This window comes from Primulina eburnea, chromosome 15 (genome assembly GCF_022965805.1).
Source record: "Primulina eburnea isolate SZY01 chromosome 15, ASM2296580v1, whole genome shotgun sequence".
Taxonomy (NCBI): Eukaryota; Viridiplantae; Streptophyta; class Magnoliopsida; order Lamiales; family Gesneriaceae; genus Primulina; species Primulina eburnea.
In genome coordinates, this window is record NC_133115.1 from 30,484 (window position 1) to 58,479 (window position 27,996).

The window sequence follows — 27,996 nt, forward strand, 5'->3', positions numbered from 1 at the left end:
GCTGGAGCTCCCCCTACAGTTCCTGATGTTCCGCAGCAAGTTACTTCCTCAAATGCCTTTGAGGTTTTGTCTCCCTGGCATGATGAGGCTCAGCGTTGCGACGCTACTGAGTTGGTTGGTCCCAATCCTAATCTTGGATCCCACTTGGAGGTTGTGGGTGATGGTTTACTTGGAGCTGCTCCTTTGGATCAGGCTCCTGTTGTTGGTGTTGACCAGATTAGTTTGGGTCTGCCCATTGTTGACGCCTTACCTTCGGGTGCGGCTTGTGTGTCTGTTCAGTCTTTGGTCCATCAGTTTGAGGAGGGGGGTATTGGCACTTCTGTTCAGTGCATGGAAAATCACAGCTGCCATTCGATTCCCTCTGTTCCTTCTTCTCCAGATGTTTCCTCTCATCTTGAGGAACTTGTTGCTCAACAGGGGTCGCCTGTTTGTGAGCGGATTGTCGAGCGGATGTCTGCTGATGACCTCGACACGGGGTTTGATCGACATTCTGATTCTGGTGCTCAAGATACTGATATGTCGAATGTGAATAAAAGGAAAAAAGAAGCGTTGGGAGATTCGTTTAAGCGGAGACCGGGTGCTTCTGCCCACCGTTCTCCATGAATTCCCTCATTTGGAATGTTCGGGGACTTCGGAGTTCGGAGTCTCAACAGCGGCTTCATGCTTATGTGAAGGCGCATCAGATTAAGATTTTGGCCATTTTAGAGCCGATGATCATGTTGGACCAGAGATTCATGACTCGCCGTTTTGGTTTTTCTAGAGTCATTTCGAATCTTTCTGGTCATATTTGGGTTTTCTCCTCTGCGGATGTGAAGACTGAGTGTGTTTTTGATCATGCTCAGTTCCTGCACATCAAGGTGTCCGCCTCTTTTTTACCGACTGAGGTGTTTTGTTCATTTGTTTATGCCAGCTGCGGCTATGTTGAGCGCAGAGATCTTTGGTCTTCCCTTCTTCAGGTCAAGCCTGCTCTGGGTCCTTGGCTTGTTGGGGGTGATTTTAATGTTGTCAGAGATGCTTCTGAGTGTTTGGGCACCCGTGGTGGTAGGCTTCTACCCATGGAGGAGTTCAATACTTTCATTTTGGATTCTGGTCTGGTTGATGCCGGTTTTGAGGGCTCTTCGTTCACCTGGACGAATAAGACCATTTGGAAGCGGTTGGACAGGGTTATGGTTTCCGTTGATTGGGGTGATCATTTCAGCTCCATTCGTGTTGAGCATCTTCCCCGTACTTTCTCTGACCACTGTCCGCTTTTGGTAACCGCTCCGGTTTTTGCCCGTGGGCCGAGCTCGTTTCGTTTCCAACGTATGTGGCTTAGGCACCATGGTTTTTTGCAGACTGTTAGGCTTAACTGGTTTTTGCCTTGCAGCCTGAGTGGTATGCCTCGCCTTTTTGCTAAGATGAAGCGCCTCAAACATCACCTCAAGTGGTGGAATCGGGATGTTTTTGGGAACTTATTCGATAAAATCACTGAGGCTGAGAGGGCTGTTCGGTCCGCCGAGGTTGTCTGTGAGGCTGATCCTTCTGAGTTGAATTGGACTTCTCTGTCTGATCGCAATGAGGATCTGGCCCGTGTCACCGCCATGGAGGCGGATTTTTGGAGACAGAAAGCTGCTTGCCACTGGTTAGAGGATGGTGAGCGGAACACCAAACTCTTTCACAAAATGGTGAAGAAGAAAAGGGTGGCGAATAAGATTTTCCGCATCTGGGACATTGGGTATGCCTGACGTCTCCTGAGTTGATTCAGCAGTCGGGAGCCTCGTTTTTCCAGCATTTGCTTACTGGTGACCCCTCTGCGCTTGCGTGTCCTGATTTTTCGGGCTTCTCCTCCGTTATTTCTGCTGTGGAGAATGAGGGTATTGTCGCGACCCCTTCTTTGGAGGAGGTTCGTGCGACCGTCTTCTCCATACATCCTGATAGTGTGGCTGGGTCTGATGGCTTCTCCTCGGCGTTCTTTCAGCATTGTTGGGAGATTGTTCATCAGGATGTTTTTGATGCTGTCCTGGATTTTTTCAGGGGTTCTCCACTCCCCCAGGGTTTTACCGCCACCACTATCACTCTGATCCCCAAAGTCGCGGGTGCACATGCTTGGTCGGACTTCCGTCCGATTAGTCTGTGCAATGTCACGAATAAGATCATATCTAAGCTGTTGTACTCTCGGCTGAGGGTTGTGGTGGAGAGACTTATTTCACCGAATCAGAGTGGCTTCGTTCCGGGTCGGATGATCTCCGATAATATTCTCCTCGCCCAGGAGCTCACTCACAGTCTCACTCTCCCCACTCGTGGCGGTAATGTTATCCTGAAGTTGGATATGGCCAAGGCCTATGACAGGGTCCAGTGGCCTTTCCTCTTCGAGGTTTTGAGACACTTTGGTTTCTCGGAGCGGGTTGTGGAGATGGTCTCGGCTTGCATATCTCATTGTCATTTCTCCGTGAACATCAATGGCTCTCTCTCGGGGTTCTTTGGTTCCACTAGAGGCCTCAGACAGGGCGATCCCTTGTCCCCCATGCTTTTCATTTTGGGGGCGGAGTACCTATCGCGCGGCCTTGATCGCCTCTACCTGCAGCATCCTGCGCTCAGGTACCGCTCTGGTTGTGATATCCTGATTTCCCATCTGGCTTATGCTGATGATGTCATTATTTTCGCCAATGGTGGGTCTCGTAGTATGCGGCGCCTTATGGGTTTACTGCATCATTATGAGAATTGTTCGGGACAGCTGGTGAACGCTGTCAAAAGTTCTGTTATCTTGCCTCCGAGGTGCTCTGATCGACTTCGCTCTCGGATTTTGCGCATCACCAGGTTCGCGGAGGGTCATTTGCCCCTCAAGTACCTCGGAGTCCCCTTGTTTAGGGGTAACCGAGTATGTTCCTTTTTTGAGCACCTCCTACAGTCTGTTCGTAGGAAGTTAGAGGGTTGGGAGATCCGGACTCTCTCTCCGGGTAGCCGCATAACCCTTATCCGCAGTGTGCTCCTCTCCATGCCGATTTATCTGTTTCAGGTGGTACAGCCACCGCTTGCTGTCATGGAGAAGCTTGAGCTGGTTTTCAACGCTTTTCTCTGGGGGTCGCGGACACTGGAGAAGAAATGGCACTGGGCCAAGTGGTCTCGAGCCTGTCTCCCAGTGATGGAGGGTGGTCTTGGCTTCCGCAGATTGAAAGATCTGGTGGATAGCTTTTCTATTAAGTTGTGGTTCCGGTTTCGGCAGGGCTCCTCTCTCTGGGCGAGATTCCTTTTACGGAAGTATTGCCAGATGGATGATCCTGCCTCTGTTCTCCCTCGTGGTTTGATATCCCCCACCTGGCGTCGTCTCCTACGGATCAGACCTCGCGCTGAGCCCGGCATTCGCTGGCGCGTTGGCCTTGGAGACGTGTCCTTTTGGGATGACATATGGTTTGGGGATACTGCTCTGTCTAGCCAGTGTGAGGTCCGTGGGGGCCGTGATGTTCGGGTTTCTCACTTTTTGTCGGAAGGGGCCTGGGATTTCGATCTTCTTTGCGCTGTGGTGGCCCCTTCTGTTGCTGAGGCGATTACTCTGACCCCGATTGCCTTTGGCGAGCCTGATTTGGCGCTTTGGATTCACAGTTCTGACGGTGCGTTTTCGATTAGGTCTGCTTGGGAGCTTGTCCGATTGAGAGACCCTGTTTCTGATATCTTCACTCCTTGTTGGGGCCGTTGGTTGAGGCCTACGATGTCTTTCTTTCTTTGGAGGTTTTGGCATCAGTGGCTCCCGTTGGATGATATGCTTCAGCGTCGTGGCTTTGAGTTGGCTTCTCGATGCCAGTGTTGTGATATGTCGGAGACATTTACACACGTCTTCATTGATGGCCCGATAGCCCGTTCTGTCTGGCATTTCTTTGGGGCCATATTTCGTGTCCGGATCCCCTGCACAGGGGATCTCAGGTTGTTCCTTAGCGCTTGGAAGAGAAATCTTCATTGGACACCTGGGGGCCACGTCAAGGAGTTTCTGCCCTTCATTGTTTTGTGGTTTCTCTGGACGGCTCGTAATGATGCGAAGCACCGTCAGTCGCGTATTTCTGGGGAGACTGTGAAGTCTCAGATTTTGTCTTACCTGCGTCTTGCCCATGCTGCTTTCATTGTTAAGCCCAAGCACTGGCTTGGTGCCTTTGAGGCGGCGAGATCGCTGGGTATCTTTGTTGGCTTTCAGCGGACCCATAGGTTAGCGATTGTCCGGTGGCTCTGTCCACCTCCTGGGTGCTTTAAGCTGAATGTTGATGGGAGTTCGAGGGGCAATCCTGGGGAGTCGTCTGTCGGTGGTGTTGTGCGTGATTCTTCTGGCAGGGTGGTGCTCTCCTTCAGCGAGTTTATCGGAGTCGGGACCAATGTCCGGGCGGAGCTTTGGGCGGTTTGGAGGGGCCTTCTTGTCTGTTCCGATCTCGGTTTTTTTCCCCTTTGGGTTGAGACCGATTCTCAGATTTCTCTTCAGATTTTGCGTTCTCGTCGGTGTCATTGGGACCTTCATCATACAGTCACTCGGATTTTGTTTCTTTTGAGGGGGCGGGCGGTTCATTTTTCTCATATTTTTCGGGAGGGAAATTCGGTTGCGGATGCGTTGGCGGCGAGGGCTCATATCATTAGGGTATATACCTTAGAGTTAGGTCCTTCACTACCCAGACACATATCCATCCTGACCCGCTCGGATATCTCCGGGTTTCCCTACCTTAGATACAGATGTTCTTAGCTATTTGCAGCCCCTTCCTTTATTTGGATCTATTTCTATTTATATCTATATATATATATATATGTATTTTTTCCTTTGCAGGTACCATCTCTTTGGAGGTTCGATATTTTTCCTTTTTTCCCAGCTTTGGTTGAGTGGGTCCAGACACTTGATCCCTCAGTGCTTTGTTTCTTTGGATCTGGGAGGACTCTCGCATCTTCTCCATTGGTGCTTTTATTTGGACCACCCCTGTTCTCTGGCGGTCGCTCTCTGCAGGCTTCTCCTTGGCCGCCGCTTTCTATATTTTGTGTTCTCTTGCCGAGTTTTATGGTGGTTTTGGATGATCTCTCTCAGTGGTTTCTCAGGCCCAGAGCACCATTCATGTTGGGATTTATATGTTTCTGCTTTTACTGCGTGCATTGGTGGCTCTCCATGTTCTCTCTTGGCTACCTATTATATCAGCGTTCCAGTCACGTTTGGATTTATGACGTTATGAGCTCCATACGTATTCACCTTCTTCTGGGGATTTGGAGCTTTTCTTATTTCAGCTGGATTGCGGCCCTCCATCTGTGCTTCTACTGTTTTGGTACAGTGTTTCTCCGGCCGGATACTATTTTGATTGCGGGATCCTTTACTGCAGACCGATCTCGGACTAGGATGCCCTTTTCATGTTGGACTTACAGCGAGAGACGGCTCAGAGTTCGGTACAATTGGTTGTCTTTTGCACCTACATCTGAGTCGGACATTTACAGTTTAGACATGATTCAATTTGCTTTTATGTATTTAGCGCTGCTCTTATATGCTCGTTTTTATTATGCGCTTTTCCTAGGGCTTACATTTTGGCCATGTATTTGCCACCCTAGGTTTTATGTTTCTATGTTTTATGTGTTGTCAGACTAGCCTTTCGAGAGGTCTTGGTATAGTCCCCCTCTCTTTAGGCCTTACCTTGTATTTATTTTGTGTTTATATATACAGGTAGGGGTCCGCCTAACCCCCCCGCTTCCGGCGGAGTTTAAAAAAAAAAAAAAAAAAAACCCTAAACCCTAAACCCTAAACCCTAAACCCTCAACCCTCAACCCTCAACCCCGAACCCCGAACCCCGAACCCTCAACCCCGAACCCTCAACCCGAACCCCGAACCCCGAACCCCGAACCCCGAACCCTAAAACCCTAAAACCCTAAACCCGAAAACCCTAAACCCTAAACCCTAAACCCTAAACCCTAAACCCTAATCCCAGTGTCTGTGCTGTGATTTGTCGGAGACATTCACGCACATCTTCCTTGATAGCCCTGTTGCCCGTCATGTCTGGCATTTTTTCGGTGCCATTTTCCGCTTTCAGATCCCCTCGACTGGGGATCTCAATCTGTTCCTCTGCTCTTGGAAGAGGAATCTCGCCTGGACTCCGGGGGGCCACGTGAAGGAATTCATACCCTTCATCGTCCTTTGGTTCCTATGGACTGCTCGTAACGATGCGAAGCACCGTCACTTACCCATCTCCGGGAAGACGGTCAAGCTTCAGGTTTTATCCTACCTCCGTCTTGCCCACTCAGCCTCTATTGTTAAGCCCAAGCACTGGCTGGGCTCACTTCAGGCGGCAAGACAGATTGGTATCTCGGTCAGTCTTCGGCGCTTGCTGAAGATGACCATTGTTAGGTGGCTCAGACCCCCTCCTGGGGTCTTCAAGCTCAACATTGACGGTAGTTCGAGAGGTAACCCCGGAGAGTCTACTGTTGGAGGGGTTGCTCGTGATGCTTCTGGCCAGGTTCTTTATTCGTTCAGCGAGTTCATCGGAGTCGGGACCAACATCAGGGCGGAACTGTGGGCTGTTTGGAGAGGACTACTTCTTTGTTCTGACCTTAGCCTTTTTCCCCTTTGGATTGAGACCGATTCCCAGATTTCTATCCAGATCCTCCGTTCTCGTAGGTGTCAGTGGGCTCTTGACCTTATTGTCTCTAGGATTCGCTGTCTTATGCGGGGGCGGGCTATCCATATTTCTCATATTTACCGGGAGGGTAACTCTGTGGCGGATGCTTTAGCGACCGAGGCTCATATTTCTCGACGATTCACTTACACGCCAGGGCCGGCTCTCCCCAGACATATCTCGATTCTTGCTCGCTCAGACCACTCCGGGCTGCCGTACTTGCGTTCCAGGCTCTCTTAAAAAAAAAAAAAAAAAAAAAAATAGTATTATTGCTTTCTAGTTTCCTCTGTTTTCGCCTGTGGGTGCGTGTGTGGATACTTTCTCGTGTATGCGTGGGTCTGTGAGTGTGCGTTCGTTTGGGTTTGTGTGCGTGCGTCTGTGTGTGTGTGTGCGTGCGTCTGTGTTCGTGCGGGCGTTTGCGCGTAGTCGCTTGTGTGCGTGCGTTTGGGTGAGTGTTTTGTTTCTGAGCGTGCGTGTGTGAGTTTTTATTCGCGTAGGTGTTCGTGTGCGTGCTTTCGTGTGTGTGCGAGCGTCTGTGTGTGCGTGCGTGAGCTCGCCCTTGTGTGCGTTCGTGCGTCCGTGAGTTGTGTGTGTCTGTCTCTCGGTTTATACCTGTCATTTAGTCGTTGGGCGGATCAGTCGCCTCAGACCTTTTCTTGTTGCTTGATTTTGTGCGTCTCCCGCTGGCGGATTCCAGTCGCCTGACGCACTCGTTGAGGAGGACAGCTTTGCCTCCAGGGCGGGACCAGACGCCCATTGCTATCTTTATTGGAGTTTCGGAGGGTCATCCATTTGGACCCATGTCAGCTGGTGATTGAGATGCTTGCCTTCAGCCCATTGTTTTACTACTGTCGTTTTCCACTTTTCCGGGTGCTCTGGCGGGAACATACGCCTCCCTGGAGTCTTCTTTAGTCACTTGAGACATAGCTATTCTTGAATTTTGACGGTCATCTTGCTTGCACTGAAGTGACCCTTGTAGTATCTGCTTTTTGATTTGCGTATTACTGTTTACATTTGCGCTTAGCCTTTTGAGGAGGTCTTGGTCTAGTCCCCCTTCTCACTTAGGTGTTTTTTCTTTGTACGGATTACATTTTTATGTTTCATTTATTTACAGGTAGGGGTCTGCCAAACCCCCCGCCACTCTGGCGGCGTTCTCTTTAAAAAAAAAAAAAAAAAAAACCCTAAACCCTAAACCCTAAACCCTAAACCCTAACCCCAAACCCCAAACCCCAAACCCCAAACCCGAAACCCTAAACCCTAAACCCTAAACCCGAAACCCGAAACCCGAAACCCGAACCCCTAACCCCTAACCCCTAACCCCCTAACCCCCAAACCCCAAACCCCAAACCCTAACCCCTAACCCTAAACCCTAAACCCTAAACCCTAAACCCCCAGTTGAAAAATGCTCTCTACCCAAAAAACCCCAAAAAAACCCCAAAAAATCGCCTAAACTTGCTGTCACTGCCGCCATGCTGCCGCCGCCGGTTTCCGGCCGGTTCACCGCTCCACCGGAGTCGCCTCATCAGCTAGAACAACATATCCAAAAATCAACGCCATCGGATAACGTTTGCCCGCCCAAATCGACTCTTGAAAATCCGCAATTTCCGGCCATTGTCTCGCCGTTACGATCCACCGGTCCGATTAACTCCGATCATACGTCATTCGAAGCGCCTTTTCACGTCGATTCATGTGTCCAAAAATCAGAACGATCCATGTCCGTTTGCCCCGCCGATTTTACAGTCAAAGTTGCGCCGGTACTGTTCACCGCGCCCCCATCTACGTTTTTGTCCACTCCGGCCGATTCCGGTCATCTCTGTTCAATCGAGGCCCCGATCTGGAATCCCCAGGAGAAGACGATTCCAGCCATACAGGCCTCGTCGTCGTCGGTGTTGAATCCCGACCGGAATTTCAGATCTACGCCTGAATTCGGTGAAACCCTAGTTGCGCCGGTGTTTTCTTTCAATTCCGGCGCTGTCACTGCTCCGTTCACGAATTCCTCTGAACCGTATAATCTCCATGCCATGGGTAATTCATCCATGTCTTCAATTTCAGGTATTTCGCCGCCAATCAAAAACGCCCAAATTGGCGATTTTCATTCGATTTCATCCAATTCTAGTGTCCAATCGGCCCCTCCGACGTCCGGTTTTCGTGCTTTGGATACCGGTTCTGTACTCCCCACGACGTCGCCGGCGATCGCTGCTACTCCGGCCGGTAACTCGCGAGTCAACTCGGGCGAGTCAAACCGCCGTGTTGACCGAGTTGACTCGGCAGTCAATGGTTCTGCATCTGTGGTCAAACCCGTCCTTCGTGCTGGGGTTCGGGCTACTGTTTCTTTTCGTGATGCTCTTGCACCTCCGTCTCCTCGCACCGTGCAGAAAAGTTTCGAGGATGTTCGTAATTCGATGGAGGCGCTGCCTGAGCCGTCTATTCTGGATGGCAAGCCGGGTATCCGATTCCCGGTTGAGGTAATTTCTTCACTGATAGAACCTTTTAAATATGCTCTAGTCGGTAAAATTTCGGGGAACAGGTCCTTAGTCCCTAATTCTTCAATTTCTGTGGCTTTCGAAAAAATGGGACTAGTGCGATCGTTTGACTTGAAATTCTTACCCAGAGGTTTTTTGGTTATTTCTCTCTCATGTGAAGAAGATTACGCGCGTGTTTGGTCGAGGGGGAACATTTTTGTGGGACCACTTGGGATCCGTTTTTCTAAGTGGACCCCCGAATTTAATCTGCATGAGGAATCCCCCATTGCGCCAGTCTGGATCCGTTTTCCGGGCTTACCCTTGCATTTGTTCGACAAGCGTACTCTTTTTGCTCTTGCGAGTCTTGTAGGTAAGCCTGTTAAGATGGACGACCACACCGCTGATGTCTCTCGAGGCGCTTTCGCCCGAGTATGTGTGGAAATTGATGTTTTACAGCCTCCCATTCAGCAGGTATGGGTTGGTTGGGGTGATCACACACAGGTTATTGATGTTATTTATGAAAAGATCCCCGCATATTGCATTGACTGCAAGATGCTGGGACATTCAGCTACCGTGTGTTATTCTCACGGGAAGAATCCTAGGCCGTCGAGGCCTAAGCCCGGGTTTCAAAAATCTCAAGATCCAGTTCATCCCAAAGCCCAAACACCCCAGGAGGGTGCTGTTCCTGTCTTTAATCCTGGACCACAGCCCCAGCTTCATGAAAATGGCGATGGCCCCAGGCGTAGACGGAGGAGGCGACCCGTGCGCAGGGGTACTCCTGCTGGATCCCCCCCTACAGTCCCTGCTGTTCCGCAGCAAGTTAATTCCTCAAATGCCTTTGAGGTTTTGTCACCCTGGCATGATGAGGCTCAGCGTTGCGACGCTACTGAGTTGGTTGGCCCCAATCCTGATCTTGGATCCCACTTGGAGGTTGTGGGTGATGGTTTACTTGGAGATGCTCCTTTGGATCAGGATCCTGTTGTTGGTGTTGACCCGATTAGTTTGGGTCTGCCCATTGTTGACACCTTACCTTCGGGTAAGGCTTGTGTGTCTGTTCAGTCTTTGGTTCATCAGTTTGAGGAGGGGGGTACTGGCACTTCTTTTCAGTGCATGGAAAATCACAGTTGCCATTCGATTCCCTCCGTTCCTTCTTCTCCAGATGTTTCCTCTCATCTTGATGAACTTGTTGCTCAACAGGGGTCTCCTGTTTGTGAGCGGATTGTCGAGCGTATGTCTGCTGATGACCTCGACACGGGGTTTGATCGGCATTCTGATTCTGGTGCTCAGGATACTGATATGTCGAACGTCAATAAAAGGAAAAAAGAAAGGTTGGGAGATTCGTTTAAGCGGCGGCCGGGTGCTTCTGCTCATCGGTCTCCATGAATTCCCTCATTTGGAATGTTCGGGGACTTCGGAGTTCGGAGTCCCAACAGCGGCTTCATGCTTATGTGAAGGCGCATCAGATTAAGATTTTGGTCATTTTGGAGCCGATGATAATGTTGGACCAGAGATTCATGACTCGCCGTTTTGGTTTTTCTAGAGTCATTTCGAATCTTTCTGGTCATATTTGGGTTTTTTCTTCTGCGGATGTGAAGACTGAGTGTGTTTTTGATCATGCTCAGTTCATGCACATCAAGGTGTCCGCCTCTTTTTTACCGACTGAGGTGTTTTGTTCATTTGTTTATGCCAGCTGCGGCTACGTTGAGCGCAGAGATCTTTGGTCTTCCCTTCTTCAGGTCAAGCCTGCTCTGGGTCCTTGGCTTGTGGGGGGTGATTTTAATGTTGTCAGAGATGCATCTGAGTGTTTGGGCACCCGTGGTGGTAGGCTTCTACCCATGGAGGAGTTCAATACTTTCATTTTGGATTCTGGTCTGGTTGATGCCGGTTTTGAGGGCTCTTCGTTCACTTGGACGAATAAGACCATTTGGAAGCGGTTGGACAGGGTTATGGTCTCCGTTGATTGGGGTGATCATTTCAGCTCCATTCGTGTTGAACATCTTCCCCGTACTTTCTCTGACCACTGTCCGCTTTTGGTCACCGCTCCGATTTTTGCCCGTGGGCCGAGCTCGTTTCGCTTCCAGCGTATGTGGCTTCGGCATCATGGTTTCTTGCAGACTGTTCGGCTCAATTGGTTTCTGCCTTGTAGTTTGAGTGGTATGCCTCGTCTTTTTGCTAAGATGAAGCGCCTCAAACATCACCTCAAGTGGTGGAATCAGGATGTTTTTGGGAACCTTTTCGATAAAATCATTGAGGCTGAGAGGGCTGTTCGATCTGCTGAGCCTGTCTGTGAGGCTGATCCTTCTGAGTTGAATTGGACTTCTCTGTCTGATCGTAATGAGGATCTGGCCCGTGTCACCGCCATGGAGGCGGATTTTTGGAGACAGAAAGCTGCTTGCAACTGGTTAGAGGATGGTGAGAGGAACACCAAACTCTTTCATAACATGGTGAAGAAGAAAAGGGTGGCGAATAAGATTTTCCGCATCTGGGACAATGGGGTATGCCTGACGTCTCCTGAGTTGATTCAGCAGTCGGGAGCCTCGTTCTTCCAGCATTTGCTTACTGGTGACCCCTCTGTGCTTGCGTGTCCTGATTTCTCGGGTTTCCCCTCCGTTATTTCTGCTGTGGAGAATGAGGGTATTGTTGCGACCCCTTCTTTGGAGGAGGTTCGTGCGACTGTCTTCTCCATACACCCTGATAGTGTGGCTGGGCTTGATGGCTTCTCCTCGGCATTCTTTCAGCATTGTTGGGAGATTGTTCATCAGGATGTTTTTGATGCTGTTCTGGATTTTTTCAGGGGTTCTCCCCTCCCCCAGGGTTTTACCGCCACCACAATCACTCTGATCCCCAAAGTTGCGGGTGCTCATGCTTGGTCGGACTTTCGTCCGATTAGTCTGTGCAATGTTACGAATAAGATCATCTCTAAGCTGTTGTACTCTCGGCTGAGGGTTGTGGTGGAGAGACTTATTTCACCGAATCAGAGTGGCTTCGTTCCGGGTCGGATGATCTCCGATAATATTCTACTCGCCCAGGAACTCACTCACAGTCTCACTCTCCCCACTCGTGGCGGTAATGTTATCCTGAAGTTGGATATGGCCAAGGCCTATGACAGGGTCCAGTGGCCTTTCCTCTTCGAGGTTTTGAGACACTTTGGTTTCTCGGAGCGGGTTGTGGAGATGGTCTCGGCTTGCATATCTCATTGTCATTTCTCCGTGAACATCAATGGCTCTCTCTCGGGGTTCTTTGGTTCCACTAGAGGCCTCAGACAGGGCGATCCCTTGTCCCCCATGCTTTTCATTTTGGGGGCGGAGTACCTATCGCGCGGCCTTGACCGACTCTACCTGCAGCATCCTGAGCTCAGGTACCGCTCTGGTTGTGATATTCTGATTTCCCATCTGGCTTATGCTGATGATGTCATTATTTTCGCCAATGGTGGGTCTCGTAGTATGCGGAGCCTTATGGGTTTACTGCATCATTATGAGAATTGTTCGGGACAGCTGGTGAACGCTGTCAAAAGTTCTGTTATCTTGCCTCCGAGGTGCTCTGAGCATCTTCGCACTCGGATCTTGCGCATCACCAGGTTTGCGGAGGGTCATTTGCCCCTCAAGTACCTTGGAGTCCCCTTGTTTCGGGGTAACCGAGTATGTTCCCTCTTTGAGAACCTCCTACAGTCTGTTCGTAGGAAGTTAGAGGGTTGGGAGATCCGGACGCTCTCTCCGGGTAGCCGCATAACCCTTATCCGTAGTGTGCTCCTCTCCATGCCTATTTATCTGTTTCAGGTGGTACAGCCACCGCTTGCTGTCATGGAGAAGCTTGAGCTGGTTTTCAACCGTTTTCTCTGGGGGTCGCGGCCACTGGAGAAGAAATGGCACTGGGCAAAGTGGTCTCGAGCCTGTCTCCCAGTGATGGAGGGTGGTCTTGGCTTCCGCAGATTGAAAGATCTGGTGGATAGCTTTTCTATTAAATTGTGGTTCCGGTTTCGGCAGGGCTCCTCTCTCTGGGCGAGGTTCCTTTTACGGAAGTATTGCCACATGGATGCTCCTGCCTCTGTTCTCCCTCGTGGTTTCATATCCCCCACCTGGCGTCGTCTCCTACGGATCAGACCTCGCGCCGAGCCTGGCATTCGCTGGCGTGTTGGCCTTGGAGACGTGTCCTTTTGGGATGACATATGGTTTGGCGAGACTGCCCTGTCCAGCCAGTGTGAGGTCCGTGGGGGCCGTGATGTTCGGGTTTTTCACTTTTTGTCTGAGGGGGCCTGGGATTTCGATCTTCTTTGCGCCGTGGTGGCCCCTTCTGTTGCTGAGACGATTACTTTGACCCCGATTGCCTTTGGCGAGCCTGATTTGGCGATTTGGATTCACAGTTCTGACGGTGCGTTCTCGATTAGGTCTGCTTGGGAGCTTGTCCGATTGAGAGACCCTGTTTCTGATATCTTCACTCCTTGTTGGGGCCGTTGGTTGAGGCCCACGATGTCTTTTTTTCTTTGGAGGTTTTGGCATCAGTGGCTCCCGTTGGATGATATGCTCCAGCGTCGTGGTTTTGAGTTGGCTTCTCGATGCCAGTGTTGTGATATGTCGGAGACATTTACACACGTCTTCATTGATGGCCCGATAGCCCGTTATGTCTGGCATTTCTTTGGGGCCATATTTCGTGTCCGGATCCCCTGCACAGGGGATCTCAGGTTGTTCCTTAGCGCTTGGAAGAGAAATCTTCATTGGACACCTGGGGGCCACGTCAAGGAGTTTCTGCCCTTCATTGTTTTGTGGTTTCTCTGGACGGCTCGTAATGATGCGAAGCACCGTCAGTCGCGTATTTCTGGGGAGACTGTGAAGTCTCAGATTTTGGATTATCTGCGTCTTGCCCATGCTGCTTTCATTGTTAAGCCCAAGCACTGGCTTGGTGCCTTTGAGGCGGCCAGATCGCTGGGTATCTTTGTTGGCTTTCAGCGGACCCATAGGTTAGCGATTGTCCGGTGGCTCTGTCCACCTCCTGGGTGCTTTAAGCTGAATGTTGATGGGAGTTCGAGGGGCAATCCTGGGGACTCGTCTGTCGGTGGTGTTGTGCGTGATTCTTCTGGCAGGGTGGTGCTCTCCTTCAGCGAGTTTATCAGAGTCGGGACCAATGTTCGGGCGGAGCTTTGGGCGGTTTGGAGGGGCCTTCTTATCTGTTCCGATCTTGGTCTTTTTCCCCTTTGGGTTGAGACCGATTCTCAGATTTCTCTTCAGATCCTGCGTTCTCGTCGGTGTCATTGGGACCTTCATCATACAGTCACTCGGATTTTGTTTCTTTTGAGGGGGCGGGCAGTTCATTTTTCACATATTTTCCGGGAGGGAAATTCGGTGGCGGATGCATTGGCGGCGAGGGCTCATACCATTAGGGTTTATACCTTAGAGTTAGGTCCTTCACTACCCAGGCACATATCCATCCTCACCCGCTCGGATACCTCTGGGCTTCCCTACCTTAGATATAGATGTTCTTAGCTATTTGCAGCCCCTTCCTTTCTTTGGATCTACTTCTATTTATATCTATATATATGTATTTTTCCTTTGCAGGTACTGTCACTTTGGAGTGTTTTGTTTCTTTGGATCTGGGTGGACTCTCGCACCTTCTACATTGGTGCTTTTATTTGGACCACCCCTGTTCTCTGGCGGTCGTTATCTGCAGGCTTCTCCTTGGCCGCCGCTTTCTATATCTTGGGTTCTCTTGCCGACTTTCATGGTGGCTTTGGATGATCTATCTCAGTGAATTTTCTGGACCAGAGCTCCATTCATGTTGGGATTTATATGTTCTTTGCTTTTGCTATGTGTATTGGCGGCTCTCCATGTTCTCTCTTGGCTACCTTTTATATCAGCGTTCCAGTCATGCTAGGATTTATGACGTTATGAGCTCCATACGTTTTCACCTTTTTCTCGGGATTTGGCGCTTCTATCACTTCAGCTGGATTGCGGTCCTTCATCTGTGCTTCTCCTGTTTTGGCACAGTGCTTCTCCAGCCGTATACTATTTTGATTGCGAGATCATTTACTGCGCACAGCTCTCGGAGTAGGATTCCATTGTCATGTTGGACTTCCAGCGACAGACGGCTCAGCGATGGGTACAATTGGTTGTCTTTTGCACCTACATCTGAGTCGGATCTTTACAGCTTAGACATGCTTCGATGTTTTGATGTATTCAGCGCTGCTCTTATATGTTCATTTTTATTATGCGCTTTTCCTAGGGATTAGATTTTGGCACATGTATTTGCCACCCTAGGATTTATGGATTTATGTTTTATGTGTTGTTAGACTAGCTTTTAGAGAGGTCTTGGTATAGTCCCCCTCTCTTTAGGCTTTATCTTGTATTTCTTTTGTGTTTATATATAAAAAAAAAAAAAAAAAAAAAAAAAACCCTAAACCCTAAACCCTAAACCCTAAACCCTAAACCCAAAACCCAAAACCCAAAACCCTAAACCCTAAAACCCTAAACCCTAAACCCTAAACCCTAAACCGCCCCCAAAAAATTTTCTCTGAAAAAACACACAGTAAAAGGTGAGAAAAAACACACTAAACCCGTCACTATTCACGCCCTACCTGCCGCCATGCCGCCGCCGCCGGTTCCCGGCCGGCCACCACCACCATCTGAACCGCCGTCCTTCGGCGACCTCACCTGCAAAATTTCAGACCATTCCGAGTCCGACAACCCCTCCGATTTCCCGATCGAAAATGGCTCATTTCCGTTCAAAACTTCGCCGGCGCCGTACACTGCTCCAATCGGCGCCGACCACCCACCGTTCAACTCGCCTCGAACAGACGGTTCTTTTGGTACCACCCTCAGCCTCGATAATACAGTATATCCACCGTTATCACCGATCAAAGTGACGCCTTCACTGTTCACGAGCTCGCCGGCGCTTTGTTCTTCGATTCCGGCCGCTTCGTGCAACGTCGTTTCAATACAAGCCCCGATCTGTGATGCCCAGACTCAGACGATTCAGATGGCACACGTTTCAGCCCCAACGCCGTTCACCGTCGACGGCAATTTCAGATCTACCGTTTCTGCCCCAGTCGCGATTCCACCGTCGTACTCAGCTCCGAATTCCGGCGGAGTTCCGGCGTTTTTCTTCAATTCCTTTGGCCAACTTCATCGTCCAGCCATGGGTCGTGTTTTGCCTCAATCAATTTCCGGTTTCCGACCACCGGTCGGAAACCCCCAATTTCAAGGTGATATTCGAATTTCATCACTTTCCTTGGTTCAATCGACCCCTCTGCCGGCCGGTTCTAGTGGATTGAAGACCGGTTCCGTGATCTCCTCGCCGTCGCCGATCTTTGGTACCTCTCAGGTGGTCAACTCGGCGATCAACTCGGCCGGGTCAACTCAGCACGTTGACCGAGTCAACTCAACAGTCAACAACTCGGGTTTGTCTTCTAAATCTGATTCTCGGGCGACTAAGACGTTTCCGGTGTCATTTAGGGATGCTCTGGCTCCTACTTCCCCTCGCTCGGGGAAGAATGGCTTTGGAGATGTCGTGAATGCTATGGAAGAAATGCCCCCACCGACTCTTAAGGATGGGAAACCGGGTATTTTTTTCCCGGATGAGGTAATGTCTTCCCTGACCTAGCCTTTTAAGTTTTCTTTGGTTGGGAAGATTTCTGGTAATAGATCCTTAGTCCCAAATTCAGACATTTCTAAGGCATTTGCTCGTTTGGGATTGAAGCGATTTTTTGATTTGAGGTTTTTGCCTCGGGGTTTTCTGATCCTCTCACTTCATTGTGAGGAGGATTATGCGTTTTTTTGGACGCGTGGGCAGATGATGGTGGGACCTCTCGGGATCCGTTTCTCCAAATGGACCCCGGAATTCAATCTACAGGAAGAATCTCCCATCGCCCCTGTTTGGGTGCGTCTCCCGGGTTTGCCCATTCACCTGTTTAACAAGAAAAGTCTTTTTGCCCTTGCTAAGATTTTGGGCAACCCGGTGAAAATGGATGACTTTACTGCTGACTCCTCTCGGAGCGCTTTTGCTCGAGTCTGTGTGGAGATGAATGTGTTGGAACCACCCGTTAAGCAAATTTGGGTGGGCTGGGGTGATCATACCCAGGAGATTGATGTTGTGTATGAGAAAATACCTGGGTATTGCTTGGATTGCAAGATGTTGGGTCATTCGACCGACGTTTGCTATTCTCATGGTAAAAATCCTAAACCTGCTCGATCCAAGCCTGCTGATCGAGGGCCTCCTCAGCCGGAGGCGCCTCCTGCTCAGGCACCACCTGACGGTGCAGCCCCTGTCGTTGTCCCGGGACCACAGCCCCAGCTTCATGTCAATGGCCATGGTCCCCTGGCGTAGACAGAGACGGAGGCCTGTTCGTCAGGCTCTCCCGAGGGATGACCCCCTTGCTTCGAACTCTTTTGGAGTTCTTTCACATTTGCAGGAGACAGAGGTTGGCTCTGAGGAGCTTGGATTAGGTGTTCCTGATCCCTCTGTCGGTTTGAGTTCTCATCAGGAGGCCCCTTCTTCTGACCGCCCTGCGGTCACGGTGGCTGAGGACGATGAGAGTGTTCCTTTTGTGGACTGCGTGGATGACCTTGGATCTCCACGCCCGGATGTGGTGACTGTGTTTGTCCCCCCGGAGGTTTGTATTGAAAATCATAGCAGCCACTCGGTCCCATCTTTTCCTGCATCCCCTGCTGATGCCACTTCTATGCTGGACGAGTTGATTGCTCGACAGGGACCCCCTATTCTTGAGATGACCCCCAGTCACATGTCGGCTGATGATCCTGATCAGGATTTTGATCGACATTCTGTGTCTGGAGTTAGCTGTGGGTCCGAGTGTAGTATTCTGGACACTGACATGTCCAACCCCAGAAAAAGACCTCAGGATGATGGTCGGCGATCGCATAAAAAGCGATCGGGTCCTTCTTCCACCCGTTCCCCATGAATTGTTTAATCTGGAATATCCGGGGACTTCGAGGTTCGGAGTCCCAGCAGAGGCTTCATGCCTTTGTGAAGGAGAAACAGATTAAGGTTTTGGCTGTTTTGGAGCCCTTGATTGATCTGGATCCGAGATTCATGACTCGCCGTTTGGGGTTTTCTGGAGTCATCTCTAATCTCTCCGGTCATATCTGGGTATTTTTTGCTGCTGATGTGAGGGCGGAGTGTGTTTTTGATCATGCTCAGTTCCTTCACATCAGAGTCTCTGCCTCTTTCTTGCCGACAGAGATATTTTGTTCTTTTGTCTATGCTAGATGTGATTATGTTCAGCGTAGGGATCTTTGGGCTTCTTTGCTTTTGGTTAAGCCTGTTTTGGGTCCCTGGCTGGTTGGGGGCGACTTTAATGTCGTCAGGGATGCGTCTGAGTGCTTGGGTTCCCGTGGTGGTAGGTTGCTACCCATGGAGGAGTTCAACACTTTTATTCTTGATTCTGGCTTGATCGATGCTGGTTTTGAGGGGTCTTCGTTCACTTGGACGAATAAGACCATTTGGAAGCGGTTGGACAGGGTCTTGGTTTCTGTTGATTGGGGAGATCATTTCAACTCGATTCGGGTTGAACATCTCGCTCGTACTGTCTCGGATCACTGTCCGCTTTTGGTTACCGCCCCTGTTTTTGCCCGTGGGCCGAGCTCGTTTCGCTTCCAGCGTATGTGGGTTAGGCACCATGGTTTTTTGCAGACTGTGAGGCTTAATTGGAATCTGCCTTGCAGTCTGAGCGGCATGCCTCGGCTTTTTGCCAAGATGAAGCGTCTCAAGCATCACCTCCGGTGGTGGAATCGAGATGTTTTTGGTAACATCTTTGATAGACTCACTGAGGCTGAGAGGGCTGTTCGTTCAGCTGAGGATGTTTGTGAGGCCGACCCTTCTGACGCGAATTGGACTTCCCTGTCCGATCGCAATGAGGATCTGGTTCGTATCACCGCCATGGAGGCGGATTTTTGGAAACAGAAAGCGGCTTGCCATTGGCTTGAGGATGGTGAGCAGAACACCAGACTCTTCCATAATATGGTGAGGAAAAAGCGCGTGGCGAATAAAATTTTCCGCATATGGGAGAATGGGGTTTGCCTGACGTCTCAGGATTTGATTCAGCAGTCGGGAGCCTTGTTTTTCCAAGATCTTCTTACCGGGGAGCCCTCTGCGCTCGATTGTCCTGATTTTTCGGGTTTTCCCTCGGTTATTTCTGCCGTGGAGAATGATGGTATTGCTGCGATTCCCTCTTTGGAGGAGGTCCGCGCGACCGTCTTCTCCATTCACCCTGATAGCGTTGCTGGCCCTGATGGCTTTTCCTCGGCGTTCTTTCAGCATTGCTGGGAGATTGTCCATCAGGATGTTTTTGGTGCTGTTCTTGATTTTTTCCAGGGTTCTCCTATGCCTCAGGGCTTTACCGCCACCACGATCACTCTTATTCCCAAAGTCGAGGGTGCACACGCCTGGTCGGACTTCCGTCCGATCAGCCTGTGCAATGTCACGAACAAAATCATCTCTAAGCTGTTGTACTCTCGGTTGAGGGATGTGGTGGAGAGACTTGTTTCCCCGAATCAGAGTGGCTTCGTTCCGGGTCGGATGATCTCTGATAATATCCTCCTTTCCCAGGAGCTCACTCACAGCATTACTCTCCCCTCTCGTGGTGGTAATGTCATCTTGAAGTTGGATATGGCCAAGGCCTATGATAGGGTCCAGTGGCATTTCCTATTTGACGTTATGAGACATTTTGGTTTTTCAGAGCGTGTTGTGGCTTTGGTCTCGGCCTGTATTTCCCATTGTCATTTCTCTGTGAACATCAATGGCTCTCTCTCGGGGTTTTTTGGTTCCACCAGAGGCCTCCGGCAGGGCGATCCATTGTCTCCCCTTCTCTTCGTTTTGGGGGCGGAGTATCTCTCTCGTGGCCTTGACCGACTCTACCTGCAGCATCCTGCGCTTAGGTATCGTTCTGATTGTGATATCCTGATTTCCCACCTGGCTTATGCTGATGATGTCATTATTTTTGCCAGTGGTGGGTCTCGTGGTATGCAGCGCCTTGTCGATTTTCTGCATCACTACGAGAACTGTTCGGGGCAGCGTGTGAATGCTGCCAAGAGTTCTTTGATTTTGCCTCCGAGGTGCTCTGGGCGCCTCCGCTCCCGGCTTTTGCGCATCACCGGGTTCGCCGAGGGTCATCTGCCCCTCAAGTACCTCGGAGTTCCCCTTTATCGGGGTAATCGCACTTGCTCCCTTTTTGAGCCCCTCCTACAGTCTGTTCGTAGGAAGTTAGAGGGTTGGGAGATTCGGACCCTCTCCCCGGGTAGCCGCATGACCCTGATACGTAGCGTGCTCCTCTCCATGCCGATTTATCTGTTTCAGGTGGTTCAGCCACCTCTGGCTGTCATGGAGAAGCTTGAGCGGGCCTTCAACGCCTTCCTCTGGGGGTCGAGACCCTTGGAAAGGAAGTGGCACTGGGCCCGGTGGTCCCGGGCTTGCCTCCCCGTGATTGAGGGGGGACTTGGATTCCGCAGATTGAAAGATCTCGTGGAATGTTTCTCGATCAAATTATGGTTTAGATTTCGGCAGGGCTCTTCTTTATGGGCGAGATTCCTTTTCCGGAAGTATTGCCGGCTGGATGCTCCTGCCTGTGTCCCCGCCCGTGCTTCTATTTCCCCCATTTGGCGTCGTCTCCTCAGGATCCGCCCTCGCGCGGAGCCTGGCATTCGCTGGCGAGTTGGTCTCGGAGATGTTTTCTTTTGGGATGACACTTGGTTTGGGGACGTTCCTTTGTCCTCCCGGTGTGTGGTCCGCGGGGGCCGTGATGTTCGGGTCTCTCATTTTCTTTCTGAGGGGTCCTGGGATTTTGATCGCCTCTGTGCGGTTGTTGCTCCTTCGGTTGCCGAGGAGATTGTTTTGATTCCTGTTCTTTCGGGTGACCCTGATCTGGCACGATGGATCCATAGCTCCGATGGTGCTTTCTCTGTGAGATCTGCTTGGGAGCTGATCCGTCAGCGTGCTCCGTCTTCTGATATATTCCGCCCGTGTTGGGGGAGCTGGTTGAGGCCTACCATGTCGTTCTTCCTCTGGAGATTCTGGCATCAATGGCTCCCAGTTGATGAGGTGCTCCAGCGCCGGGGTTTTGCGTTAGCCTCGAGATGTCAGTGTTGTGATATGTCTGAGACATTCACACACATATTCATTCGCAGCCCGGTTGCTCGGTCTGTCTGGCACTTCTTTGGCGCAGTGTTTCGGGTTCGTATTCCCGACACTGAGGATTTCAGTTTGTTCCTCAGTGCGTGGAAGAGAGATTTGGTCTGGTCCCGGGGGGGCCATGTGCGGGAGTTTCTTCCCTGCATTGTCCTGTGGTTCCTTTGGACTGCGCGGAACGATGCTAAGCACCGTCATCTTCCCATCTCTGGGGAGACGGTGAAGTTTCAGATTTTGTCTTACCTGCGTCTCGCTCACTCTGCACGTACTGTCAAGCCCAGACATTGGCTGGGTGTGTTTCATGTGGCGAGATTGCTGGGTATTTCGGTTTCTCTCCACAGATTTCATAGGACGGCGATTGTTCGTTGGCTGCGGCCGCCGTCCGGGTGCTTCAAGCTTAATGTGGATGGGAGCGCGCGTGGTACATCTGGGGACTCCTCTGCTGGTGGCGTTGTTCGGGATGATTCCGGGAGGGTCGTGCTCTCATTCAGCGAGTTCATCGGAGCTGGGTCTTCTCTCCGGGCTGAGCTTTGGGCGGTTTGGAGGGGTCTTCTCCTTTGTTCTGATCATTCTTTTTTCCCTCTTTGGATCGAGCTTGATTCTCTGACTTCTATTCAGCTCATTCGTTCCCGTCGATGTTGCTGGGGTCTTGATCACATTATATCCAGGATTCTGGTCCTTTTGAGGGGGCGATCTGTTCATATTTCGCATATATTCCGGGAGGGTAATTCGGTGGCGGATGCATTGGCGGCGAGGGCCCATACCCTTAGGCACTTTACCTTAGAGTTAGGTCCCTCCCTCCCTAGGCACATTTCCATACTTGCACGTTCGGATACCTCCGGACTTCCCTACCTGAGATATCGATGTTCTTAGCCGCTTGCAGCCCATCCCTTCTCTTGGACCCATTTCTTCGGTATTTCTATATGTATATGTATATTTTTTCTTTGCAGGTACTGTTATTTAGGGGGTTTCTCTTTTCCCCCGTTTTGCCAGTCTGGTGTGAGTGGGCCCAGACACTCGCACACTACATGTTTGGTCTCCTCGGGATTGGGTGGGCTCTCGCACTTACCCTCTTGGTGCTCTTCTTTGGCCCTCTCATATTCCCTGGAGCGCTATTTCTGTTTGGGCCTCTCTTTGGTCCACTTCTGGTCCCTGGCGGGCGTTTACTGCAGTTTCTCCTTGCCCGCCGTCTCAGTTCTTTTACAGGATTTTACTGGATGTCGTGGTGGTTCCAGGGATTCTTTCCGGACGATCCTCTTCATTGTTATGATACCTTCGTCAGATTTATACTTCAGATGCAGGATCTTTTTTGTTCTGGCTGGATTGCGATCTTCATTTTGCTCTTCTATCGTCATTGTACAGTGATTTCCTGGCCTTATCTTATTTTGACTGCTGGGATTCATACAGTTACTCGGTTTCAGATTAGAGTAGTTTTGACAGATTGGATTCTTCAGGGTGATGGCTTAGAGATGAGAATTTCTCCATGGATTCTGCACTCATCTCCCAGTTATCATTTGGTCTTCTTCGGCGTGTTGACTCTTAGCGCAGCTCGTATTTGATTAGTTTCTGGCGCATTTTTTTGTCGTAGTCTAGGGTTATTTTTGCATATGTATTTATGTCCCTAGGCTACTTGGTATTTATGTTTCTACTGCTTTAGCCTTTTGAGGAGGTCTTGGTTTTGTCCCCCTCCTCTTTTAGGTTTTCTTTCTGCTGTTACTTTTTATTTTGTGGATATATACAGGTAGGGGTCTGCCTAACCCCCCCGCAAAAAAAAAAAAAAAAAAAACCCTAAACCCTAAACCCAAAACCCAAAACCCTAAACCCTAAACCCTAAACCCTAAACCCCTAACCCCCAACCCCCAACCCTAAACCCGAACCCCGAAACCCCAAACCCCAAACCCCAACCCCTAAACCCCAACCCCGAAACCCCAAACCCCAAACCCAAAACCCTAAACCCTAAAAAAAAAAAACCCTAAACCCTAAACCCTAAACCCCACACCCTAAACCCCAAACCCCAACCCCTAACCCCTAAACCCGAAACCCTAAACCCTTAGTCGATCGCCACCGTGTCAACATTTTGGCCGTCTTCGAACCCATGACTGTCTTGGATCATCGTTTCATGACCTCGCAGTTAGGGTTCCACCAGGTCATTTCCAACTCCAATAATAAGATCTGGGTCTTCTCGTCGGAGGACGTCAAAGTCGAGCGCCTGCTTGATCACGACCAGTTCCTCCACCTCCGCGTCTCCGCTGCCTTTCTCCCGGCAGACGTCTTCCACTCCTTTGTCTATGACAAGTGCGACCACATCGAGCGCCGTCACCTTTGGGATTCACTCCTACAGGCTAAGCCAGCCAGGATCTGGGACAACGGGACTTGTCTCACGTCCCCAGAGCTTATCCGGCAATCTGGGGCTGCTTTCTTTGAAAATCTCCTCACAGGGGACCCCTTTGTGCTTGACCGCCCAGACTTCTCTGACTTCCCGTCCCTCATTTGGCAATCTGAGAACCACAGTATGGCTGCTGCCGCCCCCACCCTGGAGGAGGTGCGCGCTGTGGTTTTCTCTATCTCTAGGGACAGTGTGGCTGGCCCCGACGGGTACTCCTCGCTCTTCTATCAGCACTGTTGGGAGTTTGTGCATCAGGACGTCTTTGATGCTGTCCTTGATTTTTTTCATGGCTCCCCGATCCCTCAGAGTTTCACCGCCACCACGATCACTTTGATTCCCAAAGTGGCGGGCGCACATGCATGGACGGACTTCCGCCCCATTAGCCTGTGCAATGTCTCGAACAAAATCATCTCTAAGCTCTTGTATTCGAGGTTGAAGACCGTTGTCGGAGACCTCATCTCTCAGAATCAGAGTGGTTTTGTTCCGGGTAGACTGATCTCGGATAACATTCTCCTGGCCCAGGAGCTTACTCATAGTCTGAACCTCCCCACCCGGGGAGGTAATGTTATCCTGAAACTGGACATGGCCAAGGCCTACGATAGGGTCCAGTGGCCGTTCCTCCTGGATGTACTCCGGAAGTTCGGTTTCTCTGAGCAGGTGGTGGCGATGGTGTCGACTTGCATATCCCTTTGCAGGTTCTCCGTCAACATCAATGGGACCCCTGCTGGTTTCTTTAGCTCGACCAGGGGGCTTCGCCAGGGCGACCCCCTGTCCCCTCTCCTCTTTGTTCTTGGGGCCGAATATCTATCGCAGGGTCTGAACCGTCTGTTCTCCCAGCACCCGAGCTTCGCTTCCGTTCGGGTTGTGACCTCATGATCTCCCACCTTGCATATGCTGACGATGTCATCATTTTCGCAAATGGTGGAACCCGCGGGATGAAGCGCATCAAAGATTTCTTGTGGCACTTCGAGAACTGCTCTGGCCAGCTGGTCAATGTGGTTAAGAGTGCCGTCATTCTGCCCCCGAGATGCCCGGAGCGCCTCCGCTCCCGCATCCTGCGCATCACCGGGTTTGCTGAGGGGCACCTCCCTATGAAGTACCTGGGCGCACCGTTATTCCGTGGGCACAGGAAATGCGTGCTTTTCGAGCCCCTCCTGCTTCAGATCATGAAAAAACTCGAGGGATGGGAGACTCGTACTCTCTCGCCAGGGAGTCGCATGACGCTTCTCAGAAGCGTCCTCCTCTCGATCCCGATTTATCTGTTTCAGGTGGTCCAACCACCTCTGGCTATCATGGAGAGGATTGAGCTGATCTTCAATGGATTCCTGTGGGGCTCTCGCCCGCAGGAGAAGAAATGGCACTGGGCCCGGTGGTCCCGTGCGTGCCTCCCGACCTTAGAGGGAGGTCTGGGCTTCCGCAGGTTGAAAGACCTTGTGGACAGCTTCTCTATTAAGTTGTGGTACAGATTCAGACAGGGATCTTCCCTCTGGGCGAAGTTCCTCCTGCAGAAGTACTGCAAGACTCTGCACCCAGCCCGTGTCCCCTGTCGTGGGCTTATCTCCCCTTCTTGGCGGCGCCTCTTACAGATTCGGCCCCACGCTGAGCCTGGCATTCGCTGGAGAATTGGTCACGGCGACATCTCATTCTGGGATGATATCTGGACTGGTGATACCCCTCTATCTGATCAGAGGGAGGTTAGAGGGAACCGTGAGGCCCGCGTCTCTAGTTTCTTTGTTGAGGGGGCCTGGGACTACGACCGTCTTTGCTCTGTTGTTGCCCCCTCTGTTGCGGAGGCCATCACTTTGGTCCCCATTCTTGTGGGTGAGCCTGATTCTGCCTGTTGGATTCACAGCTCGGACGGGGTTTTCTCGACGAAATCAGCTTGGGAGCTGGTTCGCCACCGTGGCCCTCAGTCTGATATATTTATCCCCTGCTGGGGTAGGTGGATGAGACCCACCATGTCCTTCTTCTTCTGGAGACTCTGGCATCGGTGGCTGCCGATCGATGAGGTCCTTCAGCGGCGCGGGGTGGCTCTTGCTTCCAAGTGCCAGTGTTGTGATTTGTCGGAGACATTCAGGCACATCTTCCTTGGCAGCCCCGTTGCCCGTCATGTCTGGCATTTTTTCGGTGCCTTTTTCTGCTTTCAAATCCCCTCGACTGGGGACCTCAATTTGTTCCTCTGCTCTTGGAAGAGGACTCTCGACTGGTCTCCGGGGGGCCACGTGAAGGAATTCCTGCCCTTCATCGTCATTTGGTTCCTTTGGACAGCTCGTAACGATGCGAAGCACCGTCAATTACCCATCTCTGGGGAGACGGTCAAGCATCAGGTTGTATCTTATCTTCGTCTTGCCCACTCGGCTTCCATTGTTAAGCCCAAGCACTGGCTGGGCTATCTTCAGGTGGCGAGACAGATAGGTCTCTCGGTCAATTTTCGGCGCATGCTGAAGATGACCATTGTTAGGTGGCTCAGACCTCCTCCTGGGGTCTTCAAGCTCAACATAGACGGCAGTTCGAGAGGTAACCCCGGGGAGTCTACTGTTGGAGGGATTGCTCGGGATGCTTCAGGGCAGGTCCTTTTTTCGTTCAGCGAGTTCATCGGAGTCGGGACCAACATCAGGGCGGAGCTGTGGGCTGTTTGGAGAGGACTCCTTCATTGTTCTGACCTTAGCCTTTTTCCCCTTTGGATTGAGACCGATTCCCAGATTTCCCTCCAGATCCTTCGTTCTCGTAGATGTCAGTGGGCTCTTGACCTTATTGTCTCTAGGATTCGCTGTCTTATGCGGGGGCGTGCTGTTCTTTTTTCTCATATTTATCGGGAGGGTAACTCAGTGGTGGATGCTTTAGCGACCGAGGCCCATACTTTTCGACGATACTCTTTCACGCCAGGGCCGGATCTCCCCAGACATATCTCGATTCTTGCTCGCTCAGATCGTTCTGGGCTGCCGTATCTGCGATCCAGGCTCTCTTAAAAAAAAAAAAAAATCGGCCAAAAAAAAAAAACGGCCAAAAAAAAAAAAAATATCTCTCTATAGTTACCTTTGTTTTCGCCTCTGGGCGCGTGTGATGTTACTTTCGCGTGCAGGCGTCTGTATGTGTACGCTCGTTTGGGCGTGAGTGCGTGCGTCGTGGTGCGTGCTTGAGTACACGTCTCTTTGCGTGTGTTTGGGTGTGTGTGAGTGGCCTCTTGTTTGCGTTGGTTTTTCGTGTGCGTCCGTGTGTGCGTGCGTGAGCTATTGTGTGCGTCGGATCTCGTGTGTGTACTCCTGTGTGTGTGCGAGCGTGAGTCACTGAGCGTGCGTGAGTGGGCTCTTGTTTGCGTTGGTTTTCGTGTGCCTCCGTGTGTGCGTGCGTGCGTGAGTTGTGTGTGTGTGTTTGGCTCTCGGTTTCTTTTACTTGCCCATTAGTCTGTGGGCCGGTCAGCCGGCTCAGGCCTTTCCTTACTGCTTGATTTTGTGCGTCTCCTCTTGGCGGATCTCAGACGCCTGACGCACTCGTTGAGGCGGACAGCTTTGCCTTCGGGGCGGGACCAGACGCCCATTGTCTCTCAGTCTTTATCCCCCTTTTTTGTTGTTTGGGCGGGTCAGCCATCACAGGACTTTTCTTGCTGCTTGATATTGTGCGTTTCCTTCTGTCGGATCTCAGACGCCTGATGCACTCGGTTTGTCGGACAGTCTTGTCTTCAGGGCGGGCCCAGACGGCCATTGCCACTTTTACAGGGTCTAGGAGGGCCTTTTTTGGCCCCACTCTTGCTGGAGATTCGGCTATCTATCACATCACGGTTTTAGCTGGTTATCCTGCTTCCACTGGAGTGAACCTTTTATTATCTGCTCTTTTGATTTATGTATTATTGTTGCATTTGCTACTAGCCTCATGAGGAGGTCTTGGCCTAGTCCTCCTTCTCACTTAGGTTTTCTTTGCTCTGTACGGACGACATTTTTACTTTTCAGTTATTTACAGGTAGGGGTCTGCCTAACCCCCCGCCACTCAGGCGACGTTCATCTAAAAAAAAAAAAAAACCCTAAACCCTAAACCCTAAACCCCAAACCCAAACCCAAAACCCTTTAAAAAAAAAAAAAAAAAAAACCTAAACCCTAAACCCCGCATCCGGCGGTGTTTTCCGGAAAAAAAAAACCCTAAACCCTAACCCCTAACCCCTAACCCCTAAACCCTTGGCTTTCGCAGGTTGAAAGACCTTGTGGACAGCTTCTCTATGAAGTTGTGGTACAGATTCAGACAGGGATCTTCCCTCTGGGCGAAGTTACAGTTACAGAAGTACTGCAAGACTCTACACCCAGCCCGTGTCCCCTGTCGTGGGATCATCTCCCCTTCATGGCGGCGCCTCTTACAGATTCGGCCCCGCGCTGAGCCTGGTATTCGCTGCAGAATTGGAAGCACTGGCTGGGCTCACTTCAGGTGGCGAGACAGA

At 50.9% G+C, this 27,996-nt stretch overlaps 2 protein-coding genes across 2 annotated transcripts; both read left to right on the top strand.

The window, feature by feature from the left end:
- Positions 1 to 599: 599 nt before the first annotated feature.
- LOC140814243 (uncharacterized) lies at positions 600 to 6,836 on the top strand. The gene is made up of 4 exons (XM_073173160.1): positions 600 to 1,664; positions 1,748 to 4,594; positions 4,778 to 5,149; positions 6,015 to 6,836. The coding sequence occupies exons 1-4, from the start codon at positions 600 to 602 to the stop codon at positions 6,834 to 6,836; spliced, it is 5,106 nt and encodes a 1,701-aa protein (XP_073029261.1).
- An 11,123-nt stretch (positions 6,837 to 17,959) lies between these two features.
- On the top strand, positions 17,960 to 22,743 carry LOC140814246 (uncharacterized). Its single transcript, XM_073173163.1, has 2 exons — positions 17,960 to 21,859; positions 22,135 to 22,743. Exons 1-2 carry the CDS (start codon positions 17,960 to 17,962, stop codon positions 22,741 to 22,743), a joined length of 4,509 nt encoding a protein of 1,502 aa, XP_073029264.1.
- The last annotated feature ends 5,253 nt before the right edge of the window (positions 22,744 to 27,996 follow it).

What these genes read in the sequence shown, in the direction of transcription:
- LOC140814246 (XM_073173163.1), top strand. Translation starts at nt 17,960, where the DNA reads ATGAATTGTTTAATCTGGAATATCCGGGGACTTCGAGGTTCGGAGTCC. An exon ending in ACATTATATCCAGGATTCTG is followed by an intron (nt 21,860 to 22,134) that starts GTCCTTTTGAGG and finishes TTTTCTTTGCAG; the next exon opens with GTACTGTTATTTAGGGGGTT.
- LOC140814243 (XM_073173160.1), top strand. Translation starts at nt 600, where the DNA reads ATGAATTCCCTCATTTGGAATGTTCGGGGACTTCGGAGTTCGGAGTCT. An exon ending in CCAAACTCTTTCACAAAATG is followed by an intron (nt 1,665 to 1,747) that starts GTGAAGAAGAAA and finishes TTGATTCAGCAG; the next exon opens with TCGGGAGCCTCGTTTTTCCA. An exon ending in TATATCAGCGTTCCAGTCAC is followed by an intron (nt 5,150 to 6,014) that starts GTTTGGATTTAT and finishes TTCCGCTTTCAG; the next exon opens with ATCCCCTCGACTGGGGATCT.